This window comes from Diceros bicornis, chromosome 11 (genome assembly GCF_020826845.1).
Source record: "Diceros bicornis minor isolate mBicDic1 chromosome 11, mDicBic1.mat.cur, whole genome shotgun sequence".
NCBI classification, from domain to species: domain Eukaryota; kingdom Metazoa; phylum Chordata; class Mammalia; order Perissodactyla; family Rhinocerotidae; genus Diceros; species Diceros bicornis.
Genome location: NC_080750.1, coordinates 370,368 through 383,536, shown reverse-complemented (window position 1 = coordinate 383,536; position 13,169 = coordinate 370,368). Strand labels below are relative to the sequence as shown.

At 42.1% G+C, this 13,169-nt stretch overlaps 1 protein-coding gene across 1 annotated transcript in view; it reads left to right on the top strand.

Moving 5' to 3' along the window:
- Positions 1-521: 521 nt before the first annotated feature.
- The window catches only part of TACR3 (tachykinin receptor 3), a 75,780-nt gene continuing 63,132 nt past the window's right edge, over positions 522-13,169 (top strand). Inside the window, exon 1 of the mRNA XM_058549836.1 lies at positions 522-1,790. Within this exon, the coding sequence (XP_058405819.1) occupies positions 1,345-1,790 (446 nt within the window). The 5' untranslated portion in view covers positions 522-1,344. The remainder of the gene's footprint in view (positions 1,791-13,169) is intronic.

Sequence of the window (13,169 nt, the reverse complement as noted above, 5' to 3'; positions counted from 1 at the left end):
AAACTTATTTCTATACACCACTTTTTTCATCCTGAAAACTATAAGAAGGAAAACATTTATTAGCTGTTACCCGAAATCCATCGGTGCATAATCACTGTAGGGTTTTTGAAGAATATGTTCTTAACTGGGAAACTAAAAACACAGAACGTTCACAAATCACAAGCTATCTTCTCTTGAAGCAAATAAAACTTGCTGCTCTGAGCCACTTTACCTGAAAATGTTTAGATGAAATCCACAATGACAACAAGAGGGAAGGGGGCTAACATTTATTGAGGTCTCTCCCCTGCCTGGTGTAGAAAGACTCATCTCTGTAATTACCTTGTAAATTAGATTTTTTAAATCTTCATTTTCAAATGAGGTTCAAAGAGTTCAGTGTATTCAGGAGATAGCTAAAATATGTTTAATCCTAAATCCCTTCACGCCTGCGCCCAAGAGACTAATAAAGAGAGTTTCTCTCTGGGACAAGCTGCAAAGCGCCCGTGAGACCCGCATGGGCTCAGACTCCGGCCTCCAGCTCTCCTGCTCCCAGCGGGGCTCACTGTCAGGCCCCCGGGACCTCAGGTTACCCTAGCGCATCCTCAAGGTCAGGCCCCGAACACCAAGACGCCGCTTGTCCAACTCTTATACCAAGTGCGCTACTTAGATCACTTACAAGACACGCTTGTCTCAGAGAAGGGGACGCCCAAGTCTTGTGTTCCAAGAAACCTGTATCTCGGAATTTCTAGTTTACCCCAGTGAGGAACGGCATTCCTCTCGAGCAGACTCCTCCAGGAGAAACCGCAGCCTCTCTGCCTGGGGGACTGATTCCCGGCGGCAGAGATTAGAGGACGAGGGGAAACGGTGGACTTTGGAAGTGGGAGCGAGGAGAAGGGGGCCTGAGAAGTGAGAACGTAACTCACAGGCAGAAAGTCCCGGGAAATTCCGAATCCGGCGACACTGACCGGCTCGAAGGCGCACGGCCGCAGCCACGCCCGCGCGTGGAGGCCCCGGGGTCGCGTCATCGGTGTAGACGAGAACAGCGCCGGAGAAGAGTCCGGGAGCCGGGGCACCCGCAGAGCGTCTGCAAGTCGGAGACGAGCGGGTCTTGAAGGACGGAACGACGCCCGGGCGAGCGCGGCCCCTCCCGCCGGCGGCGGTGGACGCAGCGCGCGGCCGCTCGGGCCCCGCGGAGCGACCGTGGGCGCCGGGGACCCGGGGGCCAGTCCCCGCGGGGACACCCCGAGGCGCTCTCCGACCCGCCCCTCCCTGCCCGCCCGCGTCACAGGCTCCTCCCCGAGCCAGCCGGCACCGCGCGCAGTCCCCGGGCGGAGAGGAGAGCTCGGGGACCCGGCTGCGCACCCCGCGATGGCCTCCGTCCCCGCGAACTGGACCCGGGCGGCCGAGAGCGAGTGGCTGCCGCTGCTGGGCCCGGCCGGCAACCTGTCGGGCGCCCCCGCCGCGCCCCCGCCGCCGCGGGCCGCCCTCGCCAACCAGTTCGTGCAGCCGCCCTGGCGCATCGCGCTCTGGTCGCTGGCCTACGGCACCGTGGTGGCCGTGGCGGTCTCCGGGAACCTCGTGGTCATCTGGATCGTCCTGGCGCACAAGCGCATGAGGACCGTCACCAACTACTTCCTCGTGAACCTGGCTTTCTCCGACGCCTCCACGGCCGCCTTCAATACCCTCGTCAACTTCATCTACGCGCTTCACAGCGAGTGGTACTTTGGCGCCAACTACTGCCGCTTCCAGAACTTCTTTCCCATCACAGCGGTGTTCGCCAGCATCTACTCCATGACGGCCATCGCGGTGGACAGGTGAGGGGACGGGAAGAGGGAGGGTGAGGGGAGAGAAGAGCCGAGCAGGGGGTACAGCTACAAAGGACATGTGACAAGATGAGCTTGAGGAAAGAAAAGGGACTAGGAAAGAGTCCTGGAGAAGGAGGTCACTAACCCAGTGGTAGTCCTCCCGTGGCTGAGCCAGTTTCTGCCTCTACGGCCCCTCACTTCCCCAGATCCCACCCCAGATCCTACCCCAGATACCCAGGAAGGGCATCTAGAGGGACTGAAGGAGGCGAGTGAGGGAGACAGGAAAGTCTGTCATCACGAGTAGGACCAGCGCAGCTGGAAACAATACCAGGAAACTTCCTCAAATGCCTTCTTCAGAGGATTGTTGCAAAACATGTTCTCTGTAAAACGGACCTTCCCAGCTTCCTTCTCCCTGTCAGTCACTATTCTGTCAGAGAAGGGGCCAGTGAGCCACCCTCCACCCTCCCTCTTCACTCTGGTCTGCTGGTCCTCACCCCACCCATCGCATGCTCTCTCCTTGCCCCAAGGCCAACGCTGGTTTGGCCTCCCAATCATGGCGAATCCATCCGAGGCAACAAGCTACCTCCAAAAGATTGCTGTCATCCGGCAGTTTCCACAGTGTCTTGGAGTAGATCTCACCTCCAATATCTGCGAAGGCCATGAACTGAGTAAACCCTATGCCTGGAAGATTGCACCCAAATCTTTCAGATGATGGGCAACAAAACCCCCAGGAATAAATGGTTAAAAAAAGAGACACACTACTTTGTAACTGTTTAAAATAACTTTTTAGAATGTTCCCCTGTCTACAGTGGGGATTCTGAGATGCTTTGGCAATTAAAAAAGCTGGATAGACCTCCAACATTTGTGCATTAAGTTGCCATTAATAAATAAAAAATAAGAAAAAACAAATACTTTCCATAAGTCCATCCTCTGTGTTCGCTATTTTGAAATAGCGAACACAGAGCTATTGATAACATAAACCTTTAAAAATTATCTTCACATCCCAGGCTCAGAGGGTTGACTGAAGGAGCAGTGGCTAGTTGCCACTGACTAGGATAAATCAGCACAAAGTCACAGTTTTTAAAGCCTCTGAAGCTGGCGCTCCTGCCTCTCCCCTCCATCTCTGATCTCCACACGCCTCACACGTCACTTTTGTAGGGACAGAGTGAGTGCCAAAAAGGATCAGAATCAGCCCCAAGTGGGGGCACAGTGCAGTTGCCTCTAATCCTGCTGCATCAACATAGAGGCGAACGTTCCTTTGGTTTGAACATCTTCCTTTTTCTTTTGATTTGGTTCCTTTTTCTTTTTTGTTTCTCATAAACCTGTGATTTTGTGATCAAGAGGAGAGGCATTAGCATATCGTGTTATAAAATTCTCACAATCTTCTTGAAATGTTAATGATGCATTATGAAAATTTAGTGTGTGTGAAATTGGTATTTTAAGTCTGAGGAAAAAGAAGTTATTTTCCTAATTATTTTCTGCCAACATTTATACAAAATGTGAAATTGTCTTGGAGTTGTTTTAATTGATAATGTAATGCTATTTCATTATATTCACCGGTTTGAAATTAATGAATACTTTACTACCTACCCTTTACTAGAAAATATTCTTCAGTCACCAAAAACTATACAAAATTTACGGAGCATACAATTTGCAACAAAACCTGGGGGACACTCAGTTCAGATACTGAAAATCTTTTTTAAAACTGTCATTTAAAGGAATACTCTTATGTGAGCAAACAATTGATAAAAAGAAATACAGAGATAGAGAAAAACTTGTTTAAGACAATTTTTAAAACCAAATACTATACAAATATAACAGTTAGAACTCTCGGTAGTTGACCAGTCTATGCAATCTTTCTGCATTGGTGTCTTGTCAACATGAATGGGAAAAACCAGTTCCGTGGTGAATGCAGGGACTTTACGGATTCAGGTCCACAGTCGACCCTCTGAGGAAGGTCAGGTGAGTCACGGTGGCTCTGGTTATGATGGCAGGGACTCCCTGCCCCACACAGAATATGGTCGACAGTATGTGCTTATGGAAATCATATTCTCCTATATAAGGAGTGCTGTATTGAAATAACCATGAGGGTTACATAATCCTACTTAGTTCTTATTGATAAAGAATACATCATTTAGACTGCAATGTGAACACTTGGCTTAGTGAGTTGTGAGTGTTTTCTGTCCTCATTTAATAGAAACTGAATTGTGTCCTCCCAAAATGGAAACGCACTCGACACTCCCTGCTTCTGCCTAAAATCAAAAGATCCTCTGAGCTTGAAGCTACTTCAGCTTTGACTCTGGCGCACATGGCTTTCCTTCAGCTGCAGCAGAGTGCTTGAAACCTCCTATCACCTTAGAAGTGGTAGATCTGAAAGGATTGCAGACATTCCCTTCATGAACACCTGTGTTTTATGGATGGAGGACCTCAAGCCAATGGGCACACATTTTGTTGAATAAAAAGCGTTGAGTTTCCTTGAAGTGTTAGGCACTCATTCTGCACTGGGAGAATTGCTTGCTCTCTGCTTCCACTTTTTAAAAATGTAATATTGGGCGAGGCGGCCCGGTGCCATAGTAGTTAAGTTTGCACACTCCACTTCGGTAGCCTGGGGTTCGAGGCTTTGGATCCAGGGCGCAGACCTACACACTGCTCATTAAGCCATGCTGTGGCAGTGTCCCACATACAAAGAAATAGAGGAAGACTGGCACAGATGTTAGCTCAGGGCCAATCTTCCTCACCAAAAAAAAAATAATAATAATATTGGTCACTCTACTGGAGATTTGAATGTGAGATCACAGGTTCTCGTCTTATCCTGAGTCATGTTACTTTCTGCTTTGTTAGAAATTCCTACAAAACTGTGTTTTCGTTGGCTAAGAAGCCATCTTTCAGTTACACATGGTTTCTTCTTGCCTGGAAAGCTGCTTCACTATCTACACACACACACGCACACACACACACACACACACACACACACACACACAACACACGCACAGTGGGGAATTACTTGCCAATGAAGAGTCGCTGTTTCTCTCTGCCACCCTTCCCAAATTTGCCATTTTGAAATGTAACACTTAAACATGACATTTGTCTGAGAGATGCTAAGCTTTCCCAAGATGAGCAGTAGAGCCAGGATTGAAGGCCCTGCAGTGTACCCAGGGCCAGCTCCCTTCACCTCCACACTGTCGTGGCTCCTAAGGAGCTGTGATGACTGAGAGTTTAATTAGACGAGGTTATACCTTCAGTGAGGTTAGAATTAGCACTAGTTCATGCTGTGTGCAGTACATGTATTCACAGCACAGCTTACATGTGTACTGCCTATATTTGAGTGGAGATGTAGACGTTAGAAAATTATAAATAGAACAGTTAACATGATGTGAATATTGTCATTTCTGTTCATTTATAGCATATGCCATCTGATACATGGGAGCATTAGAAAACAGAAACTATTTTCTAAGCACCTTTGTGAGGTTAAGTTAGAAACTCTAAGAAGGTTTATTAACATATAGTAAAGGACAATTTCAGAGCACATGGTCCAGTATTGATTAGAATATTTAATTAAAGAATTTTTAAAATGATGTTCACTGTTTCTTACCTGGAAACGTTAAGGAATTAATTTAACATATTTTATTTAATAGTCTGAAAGCATTAACAAAGATAGCAAAAAATGCTTTTCATTCTTCAAACCCAGGGACACACCTAACATGAGTAATTATTAAAAGAAATATTTAATCTAACTGAACTAAGTTATATTTTTTAGCTAAATACATAGATAAAAATTGATCTTCTATGCTACTCTTTGCTTTTTAATTTCTTTAGGAAGATTCTTTTTCATAAAGATAATTGTTATTCATAGAGTTTTATTCAAAGTATTCATAGAACCTCTATTTCTTTTGAAATTTATCATGGACAAATAAAAATATTCAGTAATAAAAAGTCATGAGACCTCAATCTGGTAACAATTTATCTAAATGTATTACAGTAAATTTTGTCATTGCTATAAATACTATGGATGTAAACACCTTGATAACATTTTTTAAACTCCTTGATCAATCTATAATTCTAGTGCCCTGAGCCATCTCCTCATTCCTCTCCACCTTAGGGAGAGCCACTGCCTGTGCGCCTAATACTCTTTATTAGTGTTACAGTAAGACCTGATCATTATTTAGCCCAGAGGATGAACTGAGTGAATTTAGTCTAAGATCAATTGCTTTATTTTTGCATTCTTTGCAAAACAGTGACTAAAACTATGTTTTGGAAAAGATTACTTTTAGAAAATTTATCATGTATCTTTGGCTCTTTCTACAATTTGTAGTTCTTACGCCAAGATTTAAAAATATCCCATTTGCATCCATTAAAATTACTGCTGTAGTGAGCTGTGAAAGTTCTGTTAAAATCATGGTACAAATTCTTATAAAATTAATCATGAACACCTAGTGAAAGCAATAAATATGCATTAATTGAATGGATGAAACACAAAGTCGTCACAGAGTCAGGTGCAATCAGAAGTGTCTGTAATATAGCTAGCAGATTCCGGTGGACATCAAGGTTATATTAACCGTAGTGGGAAAGAACATGTCAAAAAAAGAGTTTGCAGCATATTTAACAGACAGTGTTAAAAAAAACACCTTAATCTATAACCTATTCTTACATAATAATAAAAAGATATAACCCTAATATAAGAAGAACAAAAGACATAAACAGAGAGTCCACAAAGGAAAAAATAAAATGTCTAGCAAACATAAAATGATGGGTTGCTTGTGTTCTGTGTCTCCGTTTCCTCACCTGCCGTTTTTTCCTCCCACCACTGAAATCTGCATTTCTTTCCCAACACTCGGTCTAAGAGTCTTATTGTGCAATCGTGGGCATTTCAGTCCCCATTCCTTGAGCTTCCAGTGGTGTTCCCCACAGGCGCCCAGCTTCCCTGATCTCCTTCTCCCTCCTGCTCGCCTGTCTTTCGTGGCTGTGTGCTGGATCCTCTGTTTTCATGTTTTTATTTTTTATTTATTTTTTAATTTTTTGTTTATTGCAGTAACATTGGTTTATAACATTGTATAAATTTCAGGTGTACATCATTATACTTCTATTTCTGCATAGATTACATCATGTTCACCACCAAAATACTAATTACAACCCATCACCACACACATGTACCGAATTATCCCTTTCACCCTCCTCCCTCCCCCCTTCCCCTCTGGTAACCACCAATCCAATCTCTGTCCCTATGTGTTTGTTTATTGTTGTTATTATCTACTACTTGATGAAGGAAATCATACGATATTTGACCTTCTCCCTCTGACTTATTTCACTTTGCATTATACCCTCAATGTCCATCCATGTTGTCACAAATGGCTGGATTTCATCGTTTCTTATGGCTGAGTAGTATTCCATTGTGTATATATACCACAGCTTCTTTATCCAACATCTTTTCAAATACCATGTCTGACCGGGCAAAAGAAACAATAGAAAAAATAAACAAATGGGACTACATCCCTGCATCCAGTCTTAATCCACCCTGATATGTTCACACTGTGACAAAGAATGATCTTCTCAAAACATATGTAAGCACATGTTTCTGCACCCCTTCTTACAATGCTGCGATGTTTTCCCATTGCTCTTATGAGAAGAATATTCTTAATCCAGACAATAATGCCTTGAATAGCTGACCCCTTGACCTGTCTACCTCCATCTCATACCATAACCCAACTGGCCTAATCTCTGTTCCAGCCACTGTGATCCTCTTTCAAGTCCCTGAATGTATGATGCTATCATTTTGCCACAAAGCCTTGTGACACACAGTTTTCCTTCTGTCTCCAATTCCCTTCTGCCAATTTCTTGTTGGTTAAATGTACCCCTCGTCTAGATAACAGCTCAAACGTCACGTTCACAAGGAAACCTTCCATGAGCCTCCCAATGTAAATTAGATGTCCCTTTAGAGATTCTCTTGGCGCATGTTAATTATAGCATTTTTTATATACTGAATTTCATATTTATATTTAAGAATAGTTGCTTAATAATTCCTCAAATAGACGTGTAACCACCATGAAGACGGGTTCAGTTCTGCTCTTAATCTCTTTGTCTCCTTGTACCTCTTACACTGGTCTGCACTTGGTGAGCACACAATCCAGGTCGCTGAATAAGTGAGTCATGAGTTACCAAATAAATGAAAGTTGAAGGGATGAGATGTAACGATTTCTTTTAAAATTGTCAGAGATTGGTAAGTATGTAGTGAACAGGGCATTTCTGCACATGTATTTATTTATTTATTCATCTGTTTATTTACTTTTATCAAGGCACCATGGAGCATGGGCTTTCAAAGCCCAGCTTGTTTTTTGTTTTGCTGGGAAAGATTGGCCCTGAGCTAACGTCTGTTGCCAATCTTCCTCTCTTTTTTGGCCCCAGTACACAGCTCTATATTCTAGTTGTAAGTTCTTCTATGTGAACCGCCATCACAGCATGGCTACTGGCAGACGAGTGGTGTGGTTCCGTGCCCAGGAGCCGAACCCAGGCTGCCGAAGGGGAGCGCATGGAACTTTAACCACTGGGTCATCAGGGCTGGCTCTCTACACGTATTTTTGTTTTGTTTTATTTTGTTTTACGGTAATTGTTTTTTTTTTTTTTTTTGGTTTATTGTGGTAACATTGGTTTATAACATTGTATAAATTTCAGGTGTACATTATTATGCTTCTATTTCTGCATGGATTACATCATGTTCTCATGTTCACCACCCAAATACTAGTTAAAATCCATCACCACACACATGTGCCTAATTATCCCTTTCACCCTCCTCCCTCCCCCCTTCCCCTCTGGTAACCACCAATCTGATCTCTGTCTCTATGTGTGTGTGTGTTGTTATTATCTACTACTTAATTTGGGAGATCATACGGTATTTGACCTTCTCTCTACACATATTTTTGGATTGAATCATATGAAATGGTCATTTTTATAGTTTAAAATGTCAATTAATATTTCATAAAACCTAACAGTAGTGTATGTATTGTCAACCATCTTTCAAAAGTGCAATTTGCCAACATATTCAAGGATATTTTTTAAACCAAAATTTAAAGAACTGAAAACAACTAAAAAATCCCAACAAAAGGAAATGATCAAATAAATGATGGGGCATCTAAAAACGAAATTCTATGTAGAAATTAAAAAATCATGTTGGAATATAACATCAATTCTCTCAGGTCTCCAGGCACATGTGTATAAAAGTGGTAACATTAAAGTGAATATTTAAATTCTCTTAGTCCATAACCTTTGCTTGTAAGCCATTTCTTGCTAGTCTCCCCGTTATTTCAAAGTGTCCTGGGAGGTCTGACAAGAGTGCATCAGCAGTCCTCCTCAGCAGTTCCCTTCTCCCCCAACCCTGGCCAGAAAAAAGAAAAGGAAATGTCAACACTTCAGATTGTTGCTTGGAACACATTGCATCCAAATCTGCAAAACTCATAAGTTACAGACTTCGCCCTCTGCCTGAAATGTTTGTGATGTCTGTTTGTGTTCCAAACAGAATTCGGAAGAATGATCTTGTCCCGAATCTTTGCTCCATTAATAATTTCTTGATGACCAGCATTCCTTCTCTTTTCCTTGCAGCTCTCTCTTCCCGGGGCTCAGCTCTAACTGTGTGTGCAGGATGAGGACTTGTCCGTACCTCCTCGTCCCCGTGCCACATCGCTTTGGGCATACAGCATTTTACGGGGGCTTGCTCACTGGTACATTAAATGAATGTCGAAAACAGACAACTGTGGTTTGCAGCCCCACCACTCCACTAGACACTGTCGGGGTCTGAATCCTAGGTTCAGCAGGATCTCTAACACCTGAGGAATTTTTAGACATGGATTTAAGTCTGATATAATTCTATATGTGCAATAAGGCAGATAGAGATTTGATTTGCTCTAAATGGTGAGACTTGGAGTAATTTTATTTTCTTTTATACTTTTCTTTTTTTTAATTATCTAAAACAAAATGCACTTCTTTTACATGAAACAAACTACATTATTAATTAAAGTTCTGGAGATGGATGGTGATGGGGATTGCACAACAATGTGAATGTACTTAATACCTCTGAACTGTACACTTAAAAATAGTTACAATGGTAAGGTGGCTGGCATGGTTGCATAGTGGTTAGGTTCACACACACTACTTCGGTGGCCCAGGGTTCGGATCCAGGGCACGGACCTACACACCACTTGCCAGGCCATGCTATGGTGGCATCCCATGTACAAAAAATAGAGGAAGATTGGCACAGATGTTAGCTCAGGGATAGTCTTCCTCACCAAAAATAATAAAATAAAATAATAGTTACAGTGGTAAATTTTATGTTTTGTATATTTTACCACAATACATTTTTTAAATATTAATTAATTAAATAAATACCATTTAAAGAACCAATAATAACTCTGAGATACATGCCAAACAGTTTGGACTCCAGAAGAGAACAACATGGTTAAACTTGGTGTAGATATTTCTGTGATCAATGTTTTATGGGAACATTTTTAAACACACCTTCTAGGCTGACTTAGAAGTTATGAAGACATCTCTGACAAGAGAGTATTGTTAACATTATAATGGATTTATTTAGTAGGCTGTGAATTTTTTCCCCAGGAATTGTGTAAGGATATCTCATTTGCATGGAGTAATTTCCAAGCCTGCCTAAAGGTACTGGGATAAATTAGTCCAGTGTTTCCATTATGCAGTTTGGTAGGTGACGTAGGTTTTCAAATATTCACTTAGGTCCTCTATTTTGAGCCTGTATTATCATTTATGAGATGTTTTTCCCTTCACATCTGCCCAAGTATCAAGATTTTTAAAATTCTCTTCTATGCACATCTGTAAGTTAGGAAAATGTGTGTACTATACATCACAAAGCAATGGTGGGCTCGGCTGTGTTCTGGAGCTGGTTTACACGGGCTGGAGAAATCAACTGCCCACATTTGTCCCCAGCTCTCCATTCAGTGATGTAACTTTGGTGGCTTAAATTATGGTAGGAGTATTTACACCACAAAAATCTGCAAACACTGGAAATCTGGAGTTTTGTGTTTTCTGCTTTGTTCCTCACAGTGCTTGTGGTTAAACATTTATCAGCACACAACTCCCCATATTTGCAGTCACTCACACAACAGATATTTCTTAAGTACCTTCTGAGCACTAAACATTGTATAGATATGGGGCACCCTGGAATAAACAAGCAGACATGGCCCATGCCCTCATGGAACTGTAACTAAATCTCCGTGTGAACCCTCAGCTGGGTTCCAGAGTCCCAGATCCAACAGCCTGCATGATTCACCATTTGGATCTCAGACTTGACAGAACGCAAACTGAGCTCCTGAGGCTCCTGCAAAACTCACCCCTCCTGCAGCCTTTGAGGCCAAAATCTGAGCCTCAGGTCAAAACTCTGAGAAGTGTTCTCAACTCATCTCTTCTTCTATATCCACATCCAGCCATGAGCAAGTTGAATCACCTCTGCTCCATAATATACGCAGAATCACATCACCTCTGCTCCACAATATACGCAGAACCGCATCACCTCTGCTCCACAATATATGCAGAACCTCATCACCTCTGCTCCACAATAAACGCAGAATCTCATCACCTCTGCTCCACAATATACGCAGAACCTCATCACCTCTGCTCTACAATATACGCAGAACTACATCACCTCTGCTCCACAATATATGCAGAAACTGATCACCTCTGCTCCACAATATACACAGAACCTGATCACCTCTCCTCCACAATAAATGCAGAACCTCATCACCTCTGCTCCACAACATACGCAGAATCTGATCACTCCTTGAGATGTCTCCTCTGCCTCCCCAGTCCAAGTCAGTACTGTCCTCACCTAACTGGTCCTGCTCCTCCTCTGTTCTCCTTTGGTTTGCTCTCAGTGCAACAACCACAGAGATCCTGTTAAGAATGAGTTGGATCATATATATGCCCCCAAATCCTCCAGTGGCTCCCAGTTCTCTCAGGGTAGAAGTCAGAGTCTGTACAATGGTCTCTGAGAACTTACAGTACTTGGTCCTTGTTACTCTCCCACCTCATCTCCTGCTACCCACCACTCCACCATCACTGGTCCCCGCTGTTTCGTCAACACTCGGTTGATGTATGTTGCATATACTGCAATAGGCGTGTTTCCACCTCAGGATCTTACACTCTGTGCAATACGCTTCCTCCAGACAGCCATGCTGCTCACCTCTGCACTAGTTCTGGGCCCTGACTACTCTGTTTTAAGTTGCTTTATTTTTTCTTTATCACATATGTTGCTTTCCAAAATACTATATAATTATCTCATCTATAATGTTTATTGTTTTTTGTCTGTCTGCCCTACTGGGTTGTAAGTTCCTTAAGGACAAAGCTAGACCTGTGTCTTGACTGAATGAATGAATAGACAGAGTTCATGGAACTATGAGAACACACAGCAGGGAAGCCCACTTACACTGTCAGAGCAGAAGACATAGAAATTGTAGAAGCATTTTTAAAGTTCATTTTACAAAAGAATAGAAAATATTTCCTAATAAATCGGCTATGAGTAGTTAATATTTAAATAAAAACAAAACATTTTAAATACTCTATACAACCTAATGTATTATTATCACATTAAGCTGAATTATCTATAAAGAAAAAGATTTGGAGATTTTCAAGTGAGCATAAGGAACAATTTTGAAGAAATCACAATACTCACAAATTTGAGTGTTTATGTTGGATGAGTACTATTAATCACAGTTCAGAATACCCAGATGAATAAACTTATTGAATTTAAAAGATGTCACAGTATCATGTGTACTGATTTTTATACGTTCATATTGAATGCGTGTATGAAGGTAGTTTTTCCAGTTATCTTGCTGCATGATGTGAAACAAATTCAAAACTCTTAAACTATGCATCATGTTTTCATTAGCTTAAAATGTTTTACTCCTTAAATCAAGATATTTTCAATATCTCTTCAACAAAGATTTACAAATGTAAATTTCATGTTGAAGGCTATAGCATTTCAGAATCAAACAAAACTAATGTAATCCAATATTATTTTAAAGAAATTATAAAGTGTCTTTCCCATATAAGAAATTACCAGCAATCCCCATTCACCAGTCACAGAACAATTGCTGAAGAATATTATTAATGAACAGAAGTGGAACAGGTCTCCTTAGAAACATAAAAAAGAATACCAGTTTTAAAGTTTTGGCAGCTCACAGATAGAATACGTATGCTAAAGATAAAATAAATAAGTTTGCACAAGCAGGTTACCAATTCTGTGCACACACATCTCACTCGCACAGATTTCAGTTCCCGAGATTCAGGTCTATGACACATCCCTCAACAGCAGGGCTAAAGCACCAGTGACCTGTCATGTGCTGTGTGTGGTGGTGAGGGTGAGCAGGGGAGTGTTCT